Here is a 24,255-nt window from a genome sequence, read left to right on the forward strand (position 1 = left end):
GCTTGGACAATCCCCCATAGCACCCATTTTAGGGCGCATTATTTAACACCCACATTGGCCCCACATACAAATATTGGCTGACAGATGCGAAAATAAATCTGCAGATGTGATATATTGTGGACATTTTAAATCGGCAGTGGGTTGACAACAAAAGCAACATTATGAGGAGTTATTTCTTTTGGGGGGGTAACTGTAAAAATATTACTGAAATTTTATTTGTTGCAATACTTTTTTATAAAACATGTATTATTATTAATGTAACGCATTACTGCCCAATATTAATGAGCAGTTCAGCCAGTGATTTTTTTTTTCTTGAAATGTATGAAGGATTTTTATAGGTCCGAAGAGGTGAAAGTATTCAGCATTTTGTAATAAAAGAAGAAATAAGCAAAATCATAAAAGACAAAATTCGTTTTGTGAAACACACTTATGTGATGACACCTTCAATAGTTCTTAGGATGCCTTGAGGGGATCCAAGCAAAAATGTAATTGGAAAAACAGAGTATATTGGGATAACATATTTATTTTTCATAAACAGGGGCAAAATATTGTGTGAGAAGGCTTTAATGTCTCAAAAAGCAAACAGAAACTGAACGGAAGCCCTGAAGTCTGGGTGAAATAGCTTCACACACAACTACAGTCAATCTACATTATAAAATGTGAAGGTAGACTGGGCTCATAAAAGACCATTTCAAAGGGTTCGACATGAGTCTCTGTTCTGCTGATCTCCACCAGCGTCCTGACAGCTGGCTGTGTTCAACACGTAATGATGATGAGGCCCCAAAGCTCCACTGTTAATGCTAATATGCAAAGGAGGTCTCTGGCACCATCTAGTGGCGAATAAAATGCAAAAGCTCCTGCTACATTCCACTTCTTCATTTACCCTATGAGTAGCAACTTGCCCTTCCTCTTATGTCAACATAAAGTTACACCATGCTGCCCGAAGACAACAAACTGGCCATGCCATGAGTGTGCACGTTGGCTGCCACTAAGCTGGAGATAATTAGAGATCACTACTGTGACCCTAATCTGCTTAATGACATTAGGGCTGCTAAAACCTATTCCAACTGCAGTGTCACTACCTTTCACTCAGGTGGCACAGACCAAACAAGCAGTGTTGCAAGAAGCGATTCAACTTCCAAAATAACATAAATTCAAGCAGGAGATGTTTGCCAAACCTGTGAGTATCTGCATATCACTAACAAATAGTTAACTAGTGTGAAATGGTTTGACACAAATGGACACAGCTAGTGTTAGTTTGAGTGAGGGAACATGCTTGTTATTGTACAGTGTGTACACTGTGCTTGTAATGCTTTCCATTTTGATAAAGGAACCGATATAATGAATCTTCTCTGTATTTCACCAGTGGTAAAATATTAATTACCTGTATTACTAGAAGTTGGGGAACTTTGGGCACTGATTTAACATTTAGAGCACTACGAAATCTTTACTTTGGGATTGGTCAAGATGCATGTGTTTATGTAATCACAGGATTCTCCATCCCAACTATGTTTTAGTATCACTGCCTAACAAGCATTACTCTATAATGGGTTTATGTTGTAACTAATGGGTTTAGTAATGCTTAATACATCATTTGTAAACGCCTTTTAATCAGCAATAGGCAAAAGTCAAGGGCAAATAGTTCCCTTTGGCTTGTGTCCAACAAAACTTGTCGTTTTAGCTTGTTCTTCAATTCATCACAAGCAGGCCTCCAATGGACTGCTCAACTGTTTATGTAGCCTCAAGGAAATTGGTTCCTAAATAGCTTTGCTTGTGATCCTAAAATCTGAAGGAATATCCTTTTACAGGTTGCATGTTTGCAAGACTGATTTGTAGTCATTTGTAGGCCTGAAGAAGTAAGATTACAGTGGAAGAAAAACATAAGTTTGCAGTAAAGTTTGTAAAATAATTTTGTGCGGCAAAATTTCAACTTGATTTCATGTCTGCTTGTCATATGTTGATAGTTGGGCAGGAGCAGCCTTTTGGATTGTATCTTGGTGAAGAGTGTCTGTGTTAAGGTTTAGGCAACAAAACTACTTGGTTAGGGTTAATAAAAGATTGGTCATGTCAGCCAACTCACACAACTAAAGACTCATGACAAAATAGCTCAGGGTTGACTTTTAATTTCACATGGGAGGAGAAAACTGGTCTCCTGGGTCAAAGTTTGGACTTGTTGGACTCATCCCTAAGTGAGAAGCAGATGTTCTCGTTGTAATCTCGACCGTTTATGAATTTCTGATAATGATGCCTATAGGTTTGCCACTGGAATTGGTTGAAAGCCTGTTGCATCTAATACAGATTGGGCTTTTGTATCTGCAGCTGAGGAAAACTGCCCAAGCTGTGTTTTTTGTCACTTCTCACTCGGAGCGGGTTGGTGGATGGGTCCAACAAGCACAGGACTTTGACCCAGGAGATCTGTGTTAGTTTTTCATGTGAAACTAAAAGTCAACAAATGATGTGACCAACATCAACCTCAATTTTTTTTTTAACCCCAACCAAGTAGTTTTGTCGCCTAACCCAAACTGTCAATCCCCTGCATCAACATGCAACACAAAAGGCTGCTCTAAGCATCATCATTGTAACTCTAGGGCTTTAGCCAATGCGTCAAAATTTGACTAGAAAGGATGACATCATTGACATTGTTGACACTGGAGTTGGTTGAAATCCCAATGCATCTCATACAGATGCTAAAAGGCACCTGACGCTGAAGGCCACTACATAAGCAATGTTTTTTGACACACTGGAAGTGAGACCAGGCTGAGAATTTAGACTTTTTTTATTGTCTACGGGGGAATAATTCTGTGACTCCATCATCTCATGACCATTTGTAAGTCTGGAACCAATGTTTAAAGCATTTGGGCCAAAATAAATTTGTTAAGAACTGCGGACCATGTTTTTTACAAGGTAAAAAAAAAAATTTAATCCTTCAGCGATAACTTTCTTATTTTAAATAGGCCATTTAGTGTTCAGTTGTAAATGTTAATCAATAGTTATTATAGTTAATAGAAAGAAGGGCTACTAGCCCTTTATATAATATGCCTTGTTAGAAAGTGGTGGTAATCTTTCTTAAGAATACTACACTTGTTACATTGAATGAGTCTTTTTGCATTATTGTAGTATATATATTTCTAGGTAGGCCACATTTCTAGGCCACATTGTAGTTTCTGTAATATTTATATGAGTCACTGATGTCTCTTTTGTTCAGGGGGCTCCCCAGCAAGAAGAAATGTTGAGCATCCAAGTTAAAAATACCATGTTGCATCTGAACGGTCAAAATCTCAGACTGGCAGCTAAAAATGGCCGCAATTCAAAAACACCTGGCCTCCATCTGTCAGCGACACATGGAAAGAAGGCAGTGGGTCAGCTTACGTCCTGCTCGGCGACTCACGAGGGCACGGCACAGTTGGATTTGCTCAAGTCACCCAGGCCTGACTCAGAGAGGGAGCTGGAGCATCGCAAAGTTAGACGCCCTCTGAAGCTTGCCCCGCTACAGCTGCCAGAGGAGGTGAGCGAGGCTCAGAAGCAAAAACTTAAGTTTATCCAGCAAGAAGCCAAACCTGCTTCCTGTAAGCTGGATGTGATGGCGAATGAGCCCCATATAAGGAAGGCGAAATCCTGTGGCAGACAGAGACTGGTAAAAGCTGCAGTGTGCCCTTCTGCTTCCACTGAGCCACTCAAAGCCCAACAGCAAAATGCATCCTCCAGGCCACAGCTGACACGCTCCATCCCCACAGAGCAGAACGGAGACAGGCATCTGGAGGATGTGGTGTGTCGAGGCACCCCAGCTCCTTTCCGCAGCAAGCCTGCCCCTCCCTTACTTTCTCTTAAAGCTCAGGCCGCACGTGGCACAGAGGTGGCATGCAAAACCCCCAGCACCCTCCAGCAAGATGCGGGGTGGAGGCGGTTGAGGCTGAGAAGAGCACAATGCCTAGAAGAGGATCAGTGCAATTCAGACACGTCAACAGGGGGATTATCTGCAGATAAAGGCAAGCTTGCCCAAGGTGGCCAAGGCAAAGGGCAGCGAGCGGAGAGGGCTCCGAGAGTCCAGCCGCATGCTGGAAAAGGCATCAAAGAGCCTCCTGCAGCCTTCTGGGAGCATGGAGGTGTCAGGAAAAGCCATCAAGAGGATTGCAGTCAGCAATCTGCAAGATGCACTCTGAATCTGCAGGCAGCTGAAGGTAGAAGCAGTGAACGTGTGCTTGATGGTATGAAGCCAAGTGCTTGTAACTGGAGATTAAAGAGGAAAAAACCCTTGATCACCAAGCATAACAATGCAGTCACTCTGGAACGTCTCCAGCTGTAATTACATTGGATATTTCACTTTTGCAGCTCAGGACATTGTGAAATGATGTCAATCTTTGAGAGATGCACTTGATGAGTCCCACTAAAAACAGGCTTATATCCCAGATTGGAAGCTGATTTATAGTCCTGTGATGTAAAGGACTGGAATATAATATGACTTAATAATATGTTTTGCTCGGCAGGTGTAAAAGCGTAGATAGGAATCAGAAAATGCTTTCAAAGCTGTGCCATTATAAACTGCTTTACACAACATGAGCAAATTAAGTTGATTTTAGAACCTTATTCTCAAGAGTTCCATCTCACAGTTCAGTCTGTAGTATTGAGATAAATTATTTGCACTAGATAATTAAAGGAAATGGCCCATAAAGTGTATTGTCATGAATTCTCTAAGGGAAAAAACAGCGGCGTAGCAGAGGTGTGTTTCAATAACGTTCCACTGGCACAAAGCCACACCGATCTCAAGTTCATTAATGGTCCGGCTTGCTTCCTTTGTGCTTCGAAAATAGAAAATAAATAAATAACTGAGCAACATTTCATAAAAGTGTATGCCAGGCTGCTCTAAGTTATGGATTGTCCCATTTCCAAAAGCTATTCCCCAGATCGAGTATGCGCCGATTCAATTAGGTGAAGCGGGCACGGCACAAAGCAAGGCTGCTGGCACATCACGGGGAGAGTTAAATCACTGTGGATGATCCAAGATAATGAAACAGCACAGAAAGTCTTCAGAGAAAAACTCTGTTATTTAACAGACACTTAGCCAACTGATTAACCAGGAGTCGATATACATCCCAACTTTTATCAGTTGAATCCTGCTTATAGTAATGAGTAGTATGATGTACAGTATATATACCATTATACATGTTAAACACACATAACAACCAATATAACACATTCTCACACATTCTCAAATATGGCAGCTTAGCCAGTGGCCCGATGTTTCAAACTATGATGCTGTAGGCACCCCTCTAGCATCATATTTGGACTAAGGGGCAGTGTGTCAATTTCTTCTTGTTACATGCATAGTGTCTTTTCAAAATAAACTTCAGTGTTCACAGGGAATTTAGGTTTTATTACCAAAGCTAATTAAGGTTTAGGCAACAAAACTACTTGGTTAGGTTAAGAAAAAAGATCATAGTTATGGTTAAAATGAGTATGGTTGTTACGTTACTTAACTTATGCAAGTTAACGAATACGCTAGAATGTCCTAATGGGATTGGTTGGCACAAATACACATGATGACTTTAATCACACCTAATTTTAGAAAACATTTCTTAATATTAAAACATTTTTTAAATAAGTGAGACCATAAGCTTTTGCTTGCTGCTGGTCAGAATATCCTAACATAAATAATGCCAGAGAAATATGGCAAAGACTGAAAAGTGTGCCAACCAACCCCGGTCTCCCCTGCTCCCTAACATCTGTAAACACACAGTGATGATTAACATCAGTGCAGTCATGTTATGACATGTCCACAAGCGTGTCACACGAGTCATTTACTAATAATACATCAGGTGAATTTGATTCTATTTTTTCTGTTCTTATTTTTTGTTTGTTTGTTTGGAAGGATGGTTGGGGTTTTTTGCAACACATTGCTTTTGCTGCTTTGTATTTATAAATACTGACTTTTTTGAGTTGGACAAACATTCAAGAGATTTCATTTATTTTCTTGTGAGTCCATTTGCTTTCTGAATAAAATGTGTTTACTCTTGGTGCATCCCTTTGTTATTGCCAGGAGGGTACTAAAGGCAAACAGAAGTCTTTGAATTTCCTCGTTTAACAAGGTCTTAGTATCACAGTCACTAATTATAATTTAAAATAGGTTTAAAGCTTAAACTGACTTTTATAATTTGATCCATTGTTAAAAAAAACAGAAAAAAAACATTGATTAAAGCAGGCTCTTGGGCAACCTGCTATATCTTTGAACTTTTCAAACTCTGCAGGAAAAACAGAAAAGTAAACAGTAAAGCAGAGCAGCAGATTTTTCAGCTTCCAAGGCTGAGAAACAAAGTCAACGTAGAAGTGCCAAAAACTGCAGTTCCTTGAATGGCCACTTGAGGCTGACTCTAAAAGTGAGTCAATACCCAGAGACCCCTGTGTTAAAAAGCCAAATTCACAGCAGAAATAAACATGTTTACACCCTGGTACAGAAACTGTTTTGGGTTTCTGTAGCTATTTTCACAATTCATGACAACTGTAAAGGGGCTGAATTTTACATAAATCACCCCTTTAAATGTTTTTAGGGCTTTAGGTTATTTATAATAAAGCGTATGACCACTGTCAGTGACAAGTGGGCACCATCCACTGACAAACTGCTACCATTGTGACAATGTCATCAGGTAATGAAACCATGGTGTAAACCCAAATCCGCAGAGTATATAGAGTATAGGCAAAGCTGTCACTGTTTCAGTGTGTTTTCAGTCTGTTTTCAATCTTATCTTGTTCAGCATTTGAAAAGACCCTCTAAGGAGTTTTTCAGCAATTACATTTTGTTTTAATGGTTTTAAGCCTGTTTGCTAGCAAAAGTTAGCATTATTACAGTAAACCATAGTTGTAAATGCACAATTCTAGCGCTAGGGTTAAACCCACCGTCCTATCCAAATATGGTATCTGCTGACTCCAAGAAATCCAAGATGGTGATGTCCAAATGCCAAACTTCAGGCTTCAAAATATGAGTCTACAACCTAATGGTTGACTGGCTATGTCCATTATTTTCATACATGGATCTATGAGTGGCATACAAAATGTAAAGCACTCTGTAAAAATTTGAGTTTACTAAATTTGAGAAGACAAGCTGAGGTATCTTTTTAGTAATTTGAAAACATTTTTTTCAACTTGAAACAAATATTTTTTTCCCAGTCTATTTTGTACTTTTGTGTGCAAATTAGTACAAAGAGAATAGCCTGAAAATGAGCAAAAATAAAATGGAAAATTGCTTAAAAATTATACTAATTCTGTGACATGGTTTTTAATATGTAATTATGATAATGCTGATATAATAATGATAATGTTTTTCTTTTTTCCCTAGACATTTTCCCCAAGTTGAGGTAGTTATTTTGAATGATACAACTTTTAATGTTTTTTTATGGTGTAATCTATACTTTTTTTTCAGAGAATTATACTACTGTGTTAAAATTGTGCGTGGCTATTACTTCAAAAGAGCTTAGTCTGCCCTGCTTGGACACAACTCACACATGAATGTTTTCAACATATTTTGGAAGAGGAGCCTCTCTCAGACGTGGGAGGTTGAAAGCTGGCTGTCAATCAGATGACAGATGGCTTTCTCCAACACTGCATGCTGCTCGCAGCCGCTCGCTCACCCTACAAGCTGGTCACCTCTTTAGCCCTCGCACATAAGGCGACAGACGGTTGCTTAGACTGACACCATCACTCATAACATGCATCTGCCTCGAATCATCAGACCGGCCCACTTCCCATCCACTTCACATGGAGCCTATACATAGCCTGGCCCGGGTTCACTTTCCTTGGCTACAAAAGCACTGTAAATAAGCCTGCATGTAATGGCTAACTTGTCTGTTGTCCGTGACATTCAAATATTGACACTGTGTTTTAGAGCTTTTTGGTGTCTCTGGAGCTCCACAGCAGATTTGGGTGTATTTTCTAATGCAGCAGAAGCATGTGGTGACAGCTGTAGGAGCACTTTGAAGAGGGAAGTTTAACTGAGTGTTGCCAACATGAGAATTGTCATGCAGAGGACGTTTGAGGAGAAATACGGTGTGTCTGCCAGACAGGGAGCTGGTGTGTTTCACTGCAGCTTCCTCTCCTGCCAGGGAGCATAACCGCACATGATAAGGACATCAGTGTACACAGAAAGGTGAATTACAGTCTGCCTCTAAATTCCTATATCAAATCAGAACACGCAGATTTAGGGGTCAGCAAACGGCAATGACTCTTCTATCAAGGAGGATGAGTTAGTAACTAGGAGAAAGCATCTCCAGAGGCCCCTGGATAAGAGATTAACACAATGTAATAGTATCATGATAGTTAATCCTTTGAAACCTGAGAAAAATGGTTGAATTTCTTTCAAAAACATGAGAAGAGGGTGTTGAGAAACAAAGAAAATAATAATTTCAGAAATGTTTAAATTACCTGACAAAAAAAGACAAGACAAGGCAAGGTAATTTCTTAATTATTTAACTTGTCTTTTAAAATTCGGTCAATTTAAAAATGTAAGGCAGCCCAAAAAATATGTTTTAAAGTTCAAACGAATAGTTTGTTTTGTCTTTTTTTTCCAGAAATTTGTACTAACCTGAACATGAGTAAAAATAAAATAAAACAAAACATAATAAAATAAATTAACATAAAATAAAATAACCTGGACACTTGCTTAAAAATTCTCATAATTCCCTTACATAATTTTATTTATGTAATTATGATAAATAGCCATAAACATATTATTCCCTCGCTTTTTTCTTTTTTTCTCCAGATATTTTCCCCCTAGCTTTTCAAAAATACTTTTGTTTTTGTGTATTTATACAATATATTGCGATAATATGCTGGATCGATGTAAAAAATATAAAGTTTTTGTAGTTTAGTCAACTTTCACTTTTACTCTATAACATTTCCTAAATAAAATGTATACTTTTACTCCAATACAATATCAAAAGTTTTTTTTAAATAAAAATGTTCAACAATAATTGATGCTGGATTTATAAGGTGGTGTAAGTTATGAAGAAATAAACTTCATTATTCTCAAAATACTGACAACTTGCATTTTTATTAACAGCATTTCTGTGTACTTTTACCTGAAATACTTACGTACATATACTATATATCAAATAAAATAAAAAAATAAAATATATAAAACTACTTTTGATACTTAAGTACAGTAAATATCAGATATTTTACAACTCAAGAAATATTCTAAAAAGTGATTTTAACTTCTACCAAAGTCATTTTCTGGTAAGAGATCTGTATTGTCACTTAAATATGGCTTTCGGGTACTTCATCCACTGCTGGTAGACACTGAGAAACTGCAAAGTGAAACTGAAAATGTGACTTTGCATCTATGAGTTTGTGTTTGCTTGTTGTAAATAAATAATAAGATCTCCAAAGTGGATATTACAGAATATAACTTTCATAGTCTCTGAGGAAATTGGGATATTGCAAAACAACAACAGTAAAATGTTCAAGAAAACAGAAAAAGGACAAGAAATAAATGGGGGAAAATCAAATAAAAAAGTAGACTAACAGCCAAGCAAGTGAAGAAATACAATAAAAGTCATATAATTCATACAAAAAAATATAAGAAAAAAAATGAAAGATGTGCGTCCTGACACAATTGTAAACTTGCCAAAACAGCACGACATGAGTAATAGAGATCACAGCGCTTTACTGTAATCCAGTGCGAGGACAGACATTCAACACAAAGCTGTGAGCACCAGTGTTCTGTAATCATTTCCCCAACTTAAATACAGCCCTTCTCCATAAGTGTGTGGCTGGTTGAAGCCAACGCAGCCCGGCCCACCACCAGCCCCAGGGCGGCTCCGCTGTGGCTATCACAGTGGCAAAGGCCGGACAGTTGAGGCGGTTGCCAGGAGGCCGTGCCTTTTTCTTTGAGGGCGACACTTCAGATGGGCGCAGCCATAAAGGAGAGAAAATAAAGGACAAAAATATCCAGAAAGTTGCGTCTATAATTGGCTGCGCCTGCTTTTTTTTTGTGTGTGTGAGCACGGCCCAGAGAAGAACAGTAGAAGCCAGTGAAACCTTACACTCCCCCCCTCACAGTTCCCTCCTACTCTGTCCAACCCAAGGTTTCTGAAGCTCACCTCACTTCACTTTTTAACAACACTCTACACTGGACTGTCACCCTGGATTCAATAATTTCATTTTGATTCCGGAGCCTGAGGGGGACATATTTTTTGGATTATCACCTGATAATGATGCTGCCCCGGTGCTGATTCAGGGTGTGACTGCTGGAGGCAGAAAGACACACCTTAGTAACTAAAAAGTGACAGCCCGGTTAAGAAAAAAAAATATTAATCATTATATATATTTTATATTTATATGCATATTTCACTGCTATCTTCCTTTAAAACAACTCTCATTTATTCCTAAGCAGTTTTGAACTGCTGGCAAGAGTTTTTTTTTTTTTTTGAGTATCTGCATGCTGTTCAGATAGTCTATCAGAGAATAGACTTTTTTTTTCTCTTCTTCTTGGGTTGCACATGGAAAAAAAAAGAAAAACAGAAACATTTTCTGTTTTTTCCATTTTGGGAATGACAAACGTGGTGCTTCTGTTTTAGACATCTACATTGCAGTCCCAGGTCTACCATTGGGAGAGGAAGTGGAAACGGGCCTGATGATACACACTCACAGGCTGTAAGGATTCTGGCCTCAGGTTCAGATGTTGACAGAGACACCCCCAGCTTGTGTTCAGCTTTACCTCGGATACTGAATCTGCTTGTAAAAACTGCAGATTAGCTCAATGCAGCGCTGGCAGAAGACATACAGTGTATTTAAATGTAATTAAAGATGAAAGACAGACAAATTAGAATATGTTAGACTCATGCAAAGTTGGGTGAAGAGGATTAAGATCCAAATCATGTTCAGACACTTTTATAGGGCGACTTAGATTTTTTTTTCTTTCCACTTAAGTCTCGCTGGGCTGAATTTCTCAGATTTTAAATGCACTCTAATTGGGGCAATTAGAGCGATTCCACTAGCGTGCTGACTCCGCTCATTAATAGAACCAGTGTAACCACGTAGCAGAAATAACCCAATGGAGAATCAGATAAGGAAACTCATATCTGGAGGCCAAAGCTCTTTGCTTTATCCACAGTGAATAATGCACTCTCTATTTCACAGCCTGTTCAGGCCAGGCCATGGCCAACAGGTAGCTGTTCTTAAATTAACTATTTCCTGGAATCACTCTACTGAAATATCTTTTTATTTCAAAATCATACCAGCATATCATCATAATTACACGTATTACTCCCACATAGTACTCCTACTTCAATTCAGGCCCTGAAATTCCACTGACCTTGTCAAAAACAGTTTAAAATATGCGAAAAAAGGCAACAAAATATTTAACTTTAAAGAAGGAGAAATAATGAGTGTTCTCCAGTTACAAACAAAGTACAACTGGGTATAATAACTTCTTAGCTCTAAATCATATTATATTATATAAATGATTAACTTGACTTTTTGGAAAATAAAAATATTTGCTTTTTTAGCAAGTAAATCAACACCATTCTAATTTCTTGTTGTTAAACATAAAGCTTCAGCTTATCTTAGCTTAATTTAGGTTAGCATAAAGACTTGTGCCAAGTGGAAACAGATAGCTTGGCTCTGTCCGACTACAACAAAATCTTCCGACAAGCACTTACTCAAATAAGCACAATGAAAGTCAAGATGAATTGAAAAATGTCATTTTTAAACCCATTTAGATCACATTTCTGGCTATAATGTGCTCCTGTTTAACACAATGTGCCAAAAAAAAAAAGTCATATTCCTATGCCAAAATCCAACCATGTTTCCTTCATGTCAAACAAAATATGACGTGCTTTTTAGCATTTTAGGTCATTTACTTTATTTTTTTTAACTTTTCTTTGTTTTGTTGCTTATTTTCAGATAATATGCTTGCAAATTTTTGATCATTGCCTTCCAGTGATTCTGATACCCTCGACAGCAGCCTGTAGATTTGGAGCCTGTAGAAAACAATATATTTACTGTAAGAGCACAGAGGGCCTGTGAAGGATGGCAAAGAACTTTGCAACACTCATATCAGTACTTTCCAAGTTCTGCATTACTCAGACCTTCCTCAACCTCCCCCAGCGCCCCCCCCACAATGAGACACTCTCCCCAGCAGGATGAATCCATGTTATGGCTACGGTCAATGCCACATCAGCCCTGAAGGCAGCCATCACAACCACTGGTGTACAATAGGAGCAAGAATAGTTTTGTGTTTATTTGACAGACACAACAGCCACATAAATGAGACCAACAAAGACAGACTGAGAGGTCCTTTGCAACATGCTGCCGGATCAAAGCTGCACAAATGTCACTCTAGCAGCTCCAAATGACAACTAGAAATACCTATGTGAATTTCAACATCTTTAGAAACATCAGTGTGGAAAAATCATGTAGTGCAACATCAGCAAGCTGCACAGTCCTAACAATATTCTTTTCCTTTCTTGTGGGTGGAGATGGTAGAAGAAAATTGTTTGGCAGCAGGTTCCAACAATCTTTGGTGCGTCCAGTTTTCTCTGGATTTAGAATTCACTTGCTGTTGTAGAGAGATGTTGTTGTTGTTTTTGCTTTGTTTTAGGCTTCAATTATCACATCTTGAGAATGGAGAACACTTCCTGCCAGCTTCCACACCAAAAATAACAATAAACAATAAAAATACTGGACAATGAGGGGGATGATTTTTTCTCTCTTGTTAGAGTTTCTCAATACATATAAAGTACCAAATGCAATCTGAAATCTGCTTTCTACCAGTTCCTTCTCAACATGGAGATGTGACAGCAGTCTTTGTAGGAGGCTTTTTTTACAGCAATCTCTCTGCACTACAGGAAGTACTTCATCCACTCTGGTTTCACCGTTGGAGAGAAATGATTCCAGATCCTGTTTGCCGAGCTGTCCCTTGGCAAACTGCATGACAATTCTTAAATGTCGTTTAATTCTGTTTTACATCCATAAAGTAACTAACTGTAGTGAACTGTTGATGTTTCCGCTGACCTTTCCACAGACTGGACAGCTTGATGGTGGTAATAAGTTAAACAAAACAAACTCGAACCAAGGCCGAGATGGAATTACGACTGGGATTTAGGATCACCCTGGTCTTGGTCACCCTGGCCTTGACTCTTTCCGGCAAGAGAGTGGAAGCACAGAGGGCAGGTAAGGCCATTAAGACTGAATATTTTAATATAATACCACTGCTAGAGCTTACACCATTCAGACACAACATTTAAACCGCTGACTGCTGAGGTGAATAACAGTAATCATCCTGTTAGAATGCAATGTTCTTGTGGGAAATTTCTGATCCTGGCATTCATGTGAAATCCACTAGATGCACTCCCCCCAGAGGGACAATGCACCATGTAACACCTCAAGAACTGGTCGGGAATGGCTCGAGGAATGTCACAAAGAGATCAAGGTGTCGACCTGGCCTCCAAATTCCTAAGATCCCAATCCAATCAAGTGTTTGTGAGATGTACTGGTACCCCTCCTCAAAACCGAAAGGGTTTCAAAGGATCCATGCCCTAGTGCTAGACACCACGGGACATCCCTCAGAGGCCCTGTGTTCTTGCCTTTGACTTGTTAGGGCCAAGTTCGGTCCACGAAGGCCCCATTGTGGATCGAGGGCACCTCTGGGGTACTGGCATGTCCGTCAAATTCTCGATTAGATTAGGATCTTGGGAATTTGGAGGCCAAGTTGACACCTTTGTCAATGACATCTTTGTTATGCTCCTCGGGCCATTCCAGAGTAGTTTTTCCTGTGTTACATGTTGCATTGTCCTGTCCCACTGTCATTAGGGAGTGCCATATCCATGATGGGAAGGTACGCGGCCTTCAGTGATGCTTGAGTGGATGGTGCCTCTCGACTGGCCAAAAGTTTCACATCAGAACATTGAACTGTAATGAGATGATCAGTGTTATTCACTTCACCCACCAGTGGTGTTAATGTTCGGCCAATTAGTGTATATTGACTTGATGTGACTAAATCCTCCTGTATTTACTCATGACAGGATGTAAAAACGTTCACTATGACTTGGCATTTATCTTGGACACCTCATCCAGTGTTGGAAAAGAGAACTTTGAAAAGATCAGGCAATGGGTGGCCAATCTTGTAGAGTCTTTTGACGTGGCACCTGACAAGACAAGAGTAGCTGTGGTTCGCTACAGTGACAGACCCACCACTGAGTTCACCCTAGGCAAACACAGGACCCTGGAGGAGGTGAAGCGAGCTGCCCGTAACATACGCTACCTGGGGGGAAATACAATGACTGGGGACGCTATCAGCTACACAACCACCAACATCTTCACGGAGCGTAATGGAGCTAGGCCCGCAGCCAGAGGCATTCAGAAGGTGGCCATCCTTCTTACAGATGGCCGAAGCCAGGATTATGTTCTGGAGCCCTCGAAGGCGGCTGCCAAAGCCGGCATCAGGATGTTTGCTGTGGGCATTGGGGAGGCTCTGAAGGTGGAGCTGGAGGAGATTGCTGCCGAGCCAAAGAATGCCCACGTCTTCCATGTGACAGACTTTAATGCCATTGACAAGATCAGAGGCAGGCTAAGGAGGAGGCTGTGCGAGAGTAAGTCTGCCATCAGGCCCGGTGCCAACACATCACTCACACTGCACGCTGCATTGCTGCTGTTTGAAGCCTCACTTTGAAGAGCTTGCCTCACCCTGAATGTGCACTTAATCAAATTGGACTCTTATTTTAACCCTTAAACACTATTCAGAGGAAAAGACCCTTACCACAAAACCCCACCCCAACCACAAAGTGCTAAGGCGCATGCATACAGTGCTATCATGGCTTACTGAAAGCAAGAGGGGGCTGCTGCAAAAACTGGCTTGTAGATGACAGTTTTCTAACCAAGACATTTCTGTGGTGTAGCTGCCTTTTTGACTGCTGCTTTGGTGCAGAGGTGTTTAGCACTGGAAAGCCTGTCTTATGCTAACCTCAACATTTTTTTTCTACTGGTGTGCTGAAAAAATCTTTCAACACATTGCAAGGGTTATAGAAGTAAGGATAACCCCAAAAAACCTACATAGACAAATAAATTAGCTTAAAAACAACTTGCAAATACAGCTTCATGTTGTCGAATAGCTGTGAAGAGAAGCAGATAACTATCTGACTGTTTTCATGGACAAGATGGATGCTTTGCACTCCAGCACTTAAATTCCTGCCTAAAATTAGCCAGACAGGAAAGAAAAGGATGCCACGAGTCTTACCGCAAACAGTAAATACAAAAACGGAAGTGACATGATTACATGGTTAAGCACACAGACAAGCAAAGACAAACTCTGAACCATCACTGTAATCTGGCTCTAAACTGTCAAGTTTGACGAGGCAAAAGTAGAGATTCCTCTGAAGGAAGTGTTGATTCAGGAAAAAAAAATCCTTTCTTCTTTTTTAAGGGCATATCGTCTTGCAGAGTAATACTGGTGCAAGGACAGCATGGAGATTTATTTTAAAGCCACTAAACTTTGACCTTGCTCCTTGACTCCATACATTTCCAGTCTGTCAACTAGTAATGCGGGTTATATATTCAACAACATGCTCTACATGCAGGTTTAGAGCTCTGTAGGACTAACCGAAAGCTAAATTTACTCAGTCAGAAAGTTCCAGTGTTTTCTTTCTGTAATCTCTAAAATCACCACGAGCGAGTCTCTAAGTATATCAGTGGTCAGTACAACTGGCTAGCTGCGCAAGCCAAGTTATTTTCACCCAGAAAATTATAGCTCTAATGTTTCAAGTGGGTCTGGTGCCGCCGCTCCAGTGTCCATGTCGAACATTTTCACCTTTTAATCTATAGGTTTAAAAATGGATGCTACTTATTATGTGCTGCGCTGATTCATTAGAGCATGTGTGGCCTTGCTTACCAAAACATACAGCATACGCTCAACCTCACGTGACCTTAGCAACAGAGAAATATCACAAGCTCTTGTCTAACACCTGCAGTGTGTTTAAAAAATTCAGCAGCCATAATGATGACAGGTAACATGGGTGACATATGAATTAAAAATGTATCGGGGCCTGGCTGCAAAAGAGAAAAATGGTGGTATCAGCTTCTTGCTGATACTATGAACCTGTGTTGGACATTCATTTCCAAAGGCAGGTTTTAACATTGCTTCCATTTTAACTCACAGCTGGATCCCTAAATTATAGCTCTAGGGCCACGAGTGCAGGGAGTAGTTCAGCTATCTAACATGCTAAGTCTCAGGGCTGAGCGACAACACCGTCTGTAAAAAAGGGGTGACGCACTTCCATTCATTCACAGCATGGTAATTTTTGGTAGACTCTCTGGCTTTATAAACAATAAAAACCAAGTATCTTTTCTGAGATCCTTAATTATCACTTCAAAAAAGACTAAAACAGAAAGGAAAAAGGACTCCTTTAACTGCTATCCAAACTGAAGACAGAAGACAAAAGACAAATTCTTATCAGCTGGAACAGGAAATAAATCATTTTTCACATGCAGAGATACCACTTGTAGAATTACTTACAAGTATGCAAGTGCCGGGAGTTAAATTAGCTGCTCAGATTTTCCTATTAGGCATGGTCTGGGCTTTGCATGGAGCAGAAAAACAAGAGTCGTGGTCATAATGAACACGGCACAGGTTAAAAGCCGCTCCGACAGGAAGATTTTTATAGCCGTGATTTAAGAAGATTGTAGGGTTTGATAGTAGATGTTTGACAGATGCTTGATCTATTATGGAAGTTGGAGTGTCTCACTGTGATATTTTTGGGCCGCAGATAATATTTAGGGCTGACAGTTGGGACGCAGACTAATTGTCGGGCTGATGCGAGGGTTTAATGAGAAGTTCGTCTGAACAGATTGATTACAAACTGATGACAGGATCCTGATTTGCTGTCGCACCTAATCAGCGATGTGAAAATGTATCGTCCCATGTGGGATGGGTGAGAAGGTTCTTTTCAAATTCACCTTGGCATATTGGGAAATGAATACAGGGGAGCAGAACAAAGTCATTTTTGAACAAGTTTGTCTTGATAGATCTGAGATGTTATTTGTACAAAACACACCAATTATTTAGAGGGAGTGGGACATTCTTACTTGTTGCAGCCTCAAGTGGAATGTATTTTTGGTCACTCAAATGGCAAAAAAGGAGAAAACATTGTTTATCACCCTTGTAGTATTGAGACATACAGATAGTTTTGGATTATCTATCAAGGTTTGGTGATATCATCTTCTGATTTCTTACACCACTCAAATGCAATGAAAGTAATATAAATTTAGTTTATTGTGCTCACAGACATGGCTAAGGGTTGATTTATAGTTGTGTATCGGGCCCACATAGAGCCTGTGAGGTGTTTTCACAGGTGGCCCACAATGCTGTGAGCATTTACTAGTGCAGTAGTTTACGTCACTCCACAATTACACGTCCAAAACACGAGTCGCTGGTAGGGTTTCTGCCAGTGTGATGAGTTAAATGCAGTCAATTTTGATTGATTCAACTAAAACACACGAAACATTGTTTGAAAGTGACAATACTGAACAAAAGTACAAAAGTCAGCTCCACTATAACTCACAAGGTTCACAGACAAAACATGTGCCATTTTCTTGGCATGTTTTGCCCACAAATACAACCTGCTAAAGTTATTATTAGCATAAGCCTATGATATGTTAATAAGCCCAGCAGCTTGTGGACTATATGTCGGTATAAATCTTACACAAGACTTAAAATGCAGTTTTGCGGGGGGGTTATTGTCTTTGCATACTGTATCCTATCTGTAAAATTAAAGTAAATAAAAGGTTCCAATGAGGGAAATGGTTTCAGTTTAAAAAAGAAAACAGGAAGTCTGCGTTGCTGTGACGTTTAGTTACTTCTGGGAGGGAGCAGGCAGACAAGGGCATAGAATACATGTTTCCTCCAGAAACTTAAGGATGCCCGTTTTTTTTAAATGTAAATGTTAAGTGCTGTGAGAACCACAAACAAAACTCACCACCTCTGAGTGACATATGTTTGTTATTTTTGGAAATTTGTATGAACCCTTTAAAATGTCAGCCACAGCCATATTGTTTACATCTAATAAAATAAACAGGATTCATATCTGCATTCCTTAGCAGTAAAGCTGGTATCTTGACACAAATAGAAAACACCACTCCTACCAATAAAAACTTAACCTGCCTGTTTTGGCTTTCTCACTGTCATCACGGTGACTGAAATATGTGTGTGTGGAAATATAAAACTGTTACTGCTTCTCGGGCTTGTGGAGGTGCCTCCTGCTCCTGTAGAGCTACACACTCCACACCCCAGACATCAGACGGGAGAGATGGAGGGCAGTCTGTCTGCACCAGTGCTCTTTAGATCACATATCAGTCCAGAGGCTGTGTTCAATGAGATCACCGTTTCCTAAAACAATCCAACAATTCACACTTTTTTCACCTGACCCCTCATAAAGTTCCAGAATGACTGCTCCTACTTGTCATGAAACAATAACACAGGATTAGATATCCAACAGGAAGGTTACCCATAAAAGTGTTTGAACAATTCTCTGTGCGTACCTTATGTTCCCACAAGATCATCAAATTCTGATTTATAGCGTGTCTCACTGAACTATTGTCCTCTCTCCTCAGATGTCCTGTGTCCAAACATGAAGGTTCAACCTGATCGCTTCAAGCCCAACAGCACCAGTTATGGTCTTGAGGAGGTTCCAGGTATGTGCAAACTGCTGCTTTTCTCACGATGACAAGTAGAGCTGGCAGTACTTGTCAACCACAAAGTCAGCTCATTGTTTTTCAAAGCATATCCTACACACACCACACTCAGCGTTTTATATAAAGAGACACTTTTTATATGCAAAGATCTTGACCATTTTTGCTCACAATTTCCCCCACGTCTGATTGGAAACGGATTGGTTTTATTCATGACTTGGAAAGTGCTACCTTTCTGCCACATTCATTTTCTGTCTTGTTTCACATTATAAAACTCAATATACTTGCAAAAACCAAACTGCGGGCAGATTAGAATTTACTTGCATTTTCCCATTTTACATCACAGCTAATGTTTTGCAAACCAAGCTGCTGTGTTTAAGATGAACTTTGTCTACGGTTGCAGGCAGCCATTGCCTTCTATCAATTTTCATATGACATACAAAATCAACTATTAGACTCTTTAAACTTGCTTGACTTGTGCAATCTATCACACTGAATATTATGTTACTAGCGATGAGTGAGTACACTATTATCTTTATTTTTTTGACCAATTAATTTATCTATATTCATAGCTGTACTCAGAATGGGCAGACTTAAAAAGTAGGTGAAGTTTAAATCAGAAATTGGTGGGACCCAACAAGAAGTTGATATTTTCAATCAGGCCCCCAGGAAAAGAACCAGAATTTGAAACCAATTTGATGTAGTGACGAAACTTTGTAACTATGTTCCATCCCAAGTCCTCACATATCACCACTTTGCCAGTGGACTTCTGCATCTATATTTTACGCCATTGGTATACACCTGCATCTGCTGGTGATGTTTTGGAATGGCACAGCCAATGCCAGTATGTCAACAAACATAACAACATAACATAACATAACAAGGCTAGAATTGGGCAACAACAGCACGTCGTTATGTTTAAGCAACTAAAGCACGAAGCAACCAATGCCGGTACGTCGACAAAAACACATGGTTGGGATTAGGGTACAAAGGTGCAGGTAATTAGGTTCAGGCAACAGAAGAACATGATGAGTTTAAGAAAAAACATCATAGTTTGGCTCTACATTCATGCGGCAAGCAAACACCAAGCTCACAGGTGAAAGTCCTGAGTTTGTTGGACCCATCCCACCTGCCCCATAGGACTCTATTTTAAGTTACAGACAGCGTTTCAACCTTATGCTGTCCAGTGGCGTATCATACAGCCTTGATGAATCAGTCCGGCTATGTTATCAACTGACACTGCCCACCCCTGTATTATATTGCCGTGCCTGGAGCCGTCCGTCCAACCAGCAGTGTAGCATGCCACCACAAAAGGTGGCTTTAGGCATCATTCTTACACTGAAATTACTGAAAAATCGGCAGTACATGACAACTTTGGAAAGAGAACAGGCTGGAGATGCCATTGGGCTCATAAATACATTTCCGCATAGACTTACATTGTAAAAGAGACATCAGTAAACAATGGCTACATTATCTGGCGCAACCCTAGCTAACCGAGCTAGTCATTCCTGTCAAAGATGGCCCCAAAGTCCCATTTTTGAGAATAAGCCTTTTTACTTTCTTGCTGAGAAAAGCTTACTAATGACCACAGAAATATTGTGTTTGTCCAACTCAAAAGTTTTAAGTGTAAAAAACAATAAGCTGGCCATTTCCCCTTGCTTCCACTTTTTATGCTAAACTACTTTAAGCTAAGCTGTCCATGGTAGTTTTTATTTATTTTACAAACATGTATGTACAAACTTGTCCCCTAACTCCCAAAAAGAAAAAGAAAAAAATGTATTTTCCAAAATGTCAAACAATTTTCAAAGGCGGTAACATTTGCAACTGTTTCTTTAAATGCTACTGTGATTTTCAAGTTCTATAGTTGAGATAGTTATCTACTAAATAACACGCATTACTAGTGCTCCACTACTTTTTTTATTTGATTTTTTATTTAACGTAGCCCAAGCTGCTGAGTTAAAGGTTTCTCAGAACTCTTGAATAGCGTTTAACCAGAAAGGTCGGATGTTGTTATAAGAATGTCTTTTGGGGGATCTGAGTTCCTGTCTGTGTCTCCCACCCACATCCATCACACTGAGAGAAAAAACAGATGCACTGGCATGACTGTTTGGACTCCTGCTAGGTTGAACTTCATGGAAAGAGAAATGTCAGAGCGGTGAAAGCTGTGTTTCAGAAAGTTTGACTCTAAACAAATTTGGCAGGGGCAGTAACACCTGATAATCTGGGTCAACTGATATGGCTTTTTTATTGCAAATTAATGACATTTTGCTGATTCTTTCATGCAGGTATTTACTTTGTTTTTTCCCTCCAAAAATAGTAATCTTTGTTTCTTAGGAAATATATTCTTGTCAGGCTTTTAAATCCTCTATAAAAACAGCAATTCATGGATCAATAAAGCTCTGCGGTTGGTTACTCAAATTTAGCTCAAGTTTAACTGAATTTTCTGAAAATTGGCAAAGGAAAATATGAATTTATTTGCTTTTCCATCCAATACTGTTATGGGAATATTAGAAGTTGGCTTAGCAAGACAAGCAGTGGTTGAAAAAATAGAGCACAATGAGATTATGTAATTAATAGAGCTCTGTCAAACCTCAAAATAAGGAAAATAACAGATGTATAGTAATGGAGAGCACACTGTACAATGGAAACAGAGTTTTGAACTAATATTGCAGCTATGAAACACACATATTGAAACCATAGACTGCATATAATGATGGATTATGCGTCTTCACTTTCCGCTACTGTATAAAAATGAAGCAAAAATATCATGGCTACGGTATGGGGTTTTTGTCATCTGAGCAATCACAAGCCGAGCTATTGAATGCAAGCACACTAATTGGGGAAAAAAACTCTTGGGCAAACATCACCATAATAAGAACAACCTAAAATGACAGATTTTATCTTTGTGAAAAATGCAGTTGAAGTGAACTGTGAGATTTTAGTTTGGCCCATGTTCCATACCTTTAACAAGGTATCTGAATTGGTTCAATTTGTTTTGAAAACAAAGGAATGTACCAAGTTAAATTTGATAATTAGAAAATCATCCCAAAAAAGTATGTAGTAAAGTAAAATAAAGTAAAATAAAGTATGTCCAGAAAACTATATTTTTAATTATACTATTTTTGTGTTTTAAACTATGTTACAAAAAAATATAAATACATACATACATTTTTCAGCTCCTTTTAAGGTCATTTCTTGATTGTTTTTGTTTAATACTTTTTTTTTGCTTATTTCCTGGAGAATTTCTTGTAACTTTTTAATACATTTTTTTGGCAAATTTTTGGTTTTGGTTTGGTTGCTCGTTGCATTCTCCCCATGTTTTTGAAAGAAATCAAACCAATCTGCTCAGGTTTCAAAGAGTTAACATGTAGGGGACAGAGTTTATGACCTATACCGCAGCTAGCAACCAGGGGGCTACCCAGATGTTTTGGCTTTACTTTTAAAGGAATTGTCAGGAAAGGAATTTATATAAAGATGTCATGTCATCTTTATATAAAGTCCATGGGCTGGATCCTATCACAGCACGAGGCAAGGTTCACTCTTTAACAGTTACCTGTCTATCACAGGTCACTTCTACGGACAATTTAATCTGATTCATTTAACTTCCATGTCTTGGGACTGAGGGAGGAAATCAGGGCACCTGAAGGAAATCCATTCAGAAACAATGTGCAAACTCCGCACAGACTGCAGATTCACTGTCTGTACTTTTTGCTTTAAGGTTGCTGTGTCAACCATTGAGCCAAAAAATTTATTTCAAATTGCCCATATGCATGGGTTTTCTCAAGTTCGCCCCAGATAACACGGCCATTTTGGGCCCATACCCACGTGGTAGCCCCAGCATAACCCATGTGGGGCCCACTTAGGTAAATGTGGCCAACTGGCATGGGACCATCATGGAACCCACTGACAATCCCATACAGGGCACAGTTTTCAGGCCACTTATACCCCCATGGGCCCCACATACAAATGCTGACAGGGATATACTGGAAATATTTAAATATAATACAAGTACATCAAGTAGTTACCACTGAAGCTAAGTAAGGGCTGCCCCTGCTGATCAGAGAACGCTTTAAGTGTGATGTCAAAACTTCAGACTTGTATAAAGTTGTTTCTACAAATTAAAGTGACCTCTGGGTCAAAGTTAAAGAACAGCCCATAATGGGTTATTGAGCAGAATAGAGCATTAGTATAGGCTTTCAGATCATAGCTGTCAGCTTCACTTCCCACTGTCGAGACATATTATCAGATAATCGCCACTGGGCAAGTGCTAATTATGCTAATTATGGCTTTTCTCGTGAACCTCAGAGGAATTAGAACTTCAGATAAATCACTGAAACCCACTCATGCTTCTCGCTCAGATGTACCACTCTGTCAGATGTGCTGTAAGCACTCTAATTGGAATAAATCCTTTTGGGCTGTGTTTTGTTTGTTTTTCCATTACAGTTCTTGTTCCACAGGGAAATTATACGAGGAAATCTCTTCTTGTAACCAAAAGTTAGGTTATTGTGGAATAAACCGTAAACATACTGGATACTGGACTGATTTATCTTTCTTTTACATTTAGCTACATGTACCACAAATGAAATGGTGCTCCCTAGGAGCTACTAGTTACTATAATTACTTTAAATCCTTAGTAACTGTTATAATGTAAGATCACTAATTTAGAAATGGACTTCTATATCGTTACCATTCTCACATTATGGTCCAAGGACCACCAGGAGAACCCACGGTCCTTGGAGGCTCACAACTTTTTTTTATCTAGTGGCTAAAACTGGAAAAAGTGTTGCATCCTTTTATATTTCCACATCTCACTGGGAACTAAGGGTTTGCTTAAACCAAACCAGAGTTGGTGATTGTTGGAATCATAGAAATACAAACCACATTTAAGAGACAGTTGTATTTTGTGTGTTTTACAAGGATAAAATTACTATTTAATTAAATGGTGCGATTCTGGTTAAACAAGGATGCTTCACTGTAACGGAAAAGGTCTGTCTCTGAAGGGATCCTACCAATATTTTGTAAGAAACTTCTCATAACAATCTGAGCCCGTCAATGGAAAAAACAAACTTTTACTTGCCCTGAGTGTTTATATTACAGCTTTTTAAGTTAGCTAGCTTTGCCAATGGCTAGGGAGGATATTCAAATTATTTCACAGCACCCTCGTTCAACACCAAACTCAAAACATTCTGTTCCCATTAGTCACTTAGACACAATATTATCCTTTAAGTCTTGATTTTTAAGCAGTTCACGGTAGAAAAGGCTTTGTTTTTTTCCCTCAGCTTAAAAGGATGCAACGTTTTGAGGGCGATCCCTTAAAAAACGGCTTTATATGTAAGAATACTTATTGATTTTCTCTACCTCCAGTATTGCACAGACAGCTGTGTCATCATAAGATCTCAGAGCAAAAACCTGCATTGGGTCCCAGACCGCTGTTATCAAATGGCGGTCTGAGGTCTGAAGCTCCCTGACATGACAAAGATGTCTGGGGTTTTACCCAAAAGTAGTAAGTCTGTTACTGTGGCCACACTTTGAGAAATACATTGTCAAACTTATTTGAGTAAAGTGCTTTTTTCAGATTGTGGGTGA

At 39.3% G+C, this 24,255-nt stretch overlaps 1 protein-coding gene and 1 long non-coding RNA gene across 4 annotated transcripts in view; one reads left to right on the plus strand and one right to left on the minus strand.

Annotated features, from left to right (window-relative positions):
- The window catches only part of LOC121957879, a 69,467-nt gene that overhangs the window by 38,259 nt on the left and 6,953 nt on the right, over positions 1 to 24,255 (minus strand). The gene's annotated exons all lie outside the window — the stretch shown is intronic.
- The window catches only part of col22a1 (collagen, type XXII, alpha 1), a 71,853-nt gene continuing 57,721 nt past the window's right edge, over positions 10,124 to 24,255 (plus strand). For 2 of the 3 annotated variants that reach the window (XM_042506667.1, XM_042506669.1), the window contains exons 1-4: positions 10,124 to 10,281; positions 13,013 to 13,161; positions 14,013 to 14,579; positions 18,592 to 18,672. In XM_042506667.1, coding sequence (XP_042362601.1) covers positions 13,071 to 13,161; positions 14,013 to 14,579; positions 18,592 to 18,672 — 739 coding nt within the window. In that variant the 5' untranslated portion in view covers positions 10,124 to 10,281; positions 13,013 to 13,070. Of the gene's footprint in view, positions 10,282 to 10,566; positions 10,642 to 13,012; positions 13,162 to 14,012; positions 14,580 to 18,591; positions 18,673 to 24,255 lie in introns of those variants that run through there. The other variant, XM_042506668.1, reaches the window with a different exon arrangement.

This window comes from Plectropomus leopardus, chromosome 18 (assembly GCF_008729295.1).
Source record: "Plectropomus leopardus isolate mb chromosome 18, YSFRI_Pleo_2.0, whole genome shotgun sequence".
NCBI lineage: Eukaryota > Metazoa > Chordata > Actinopteri > Perciformes > Serranidae > Plectropomus > Plectropomus leopardus.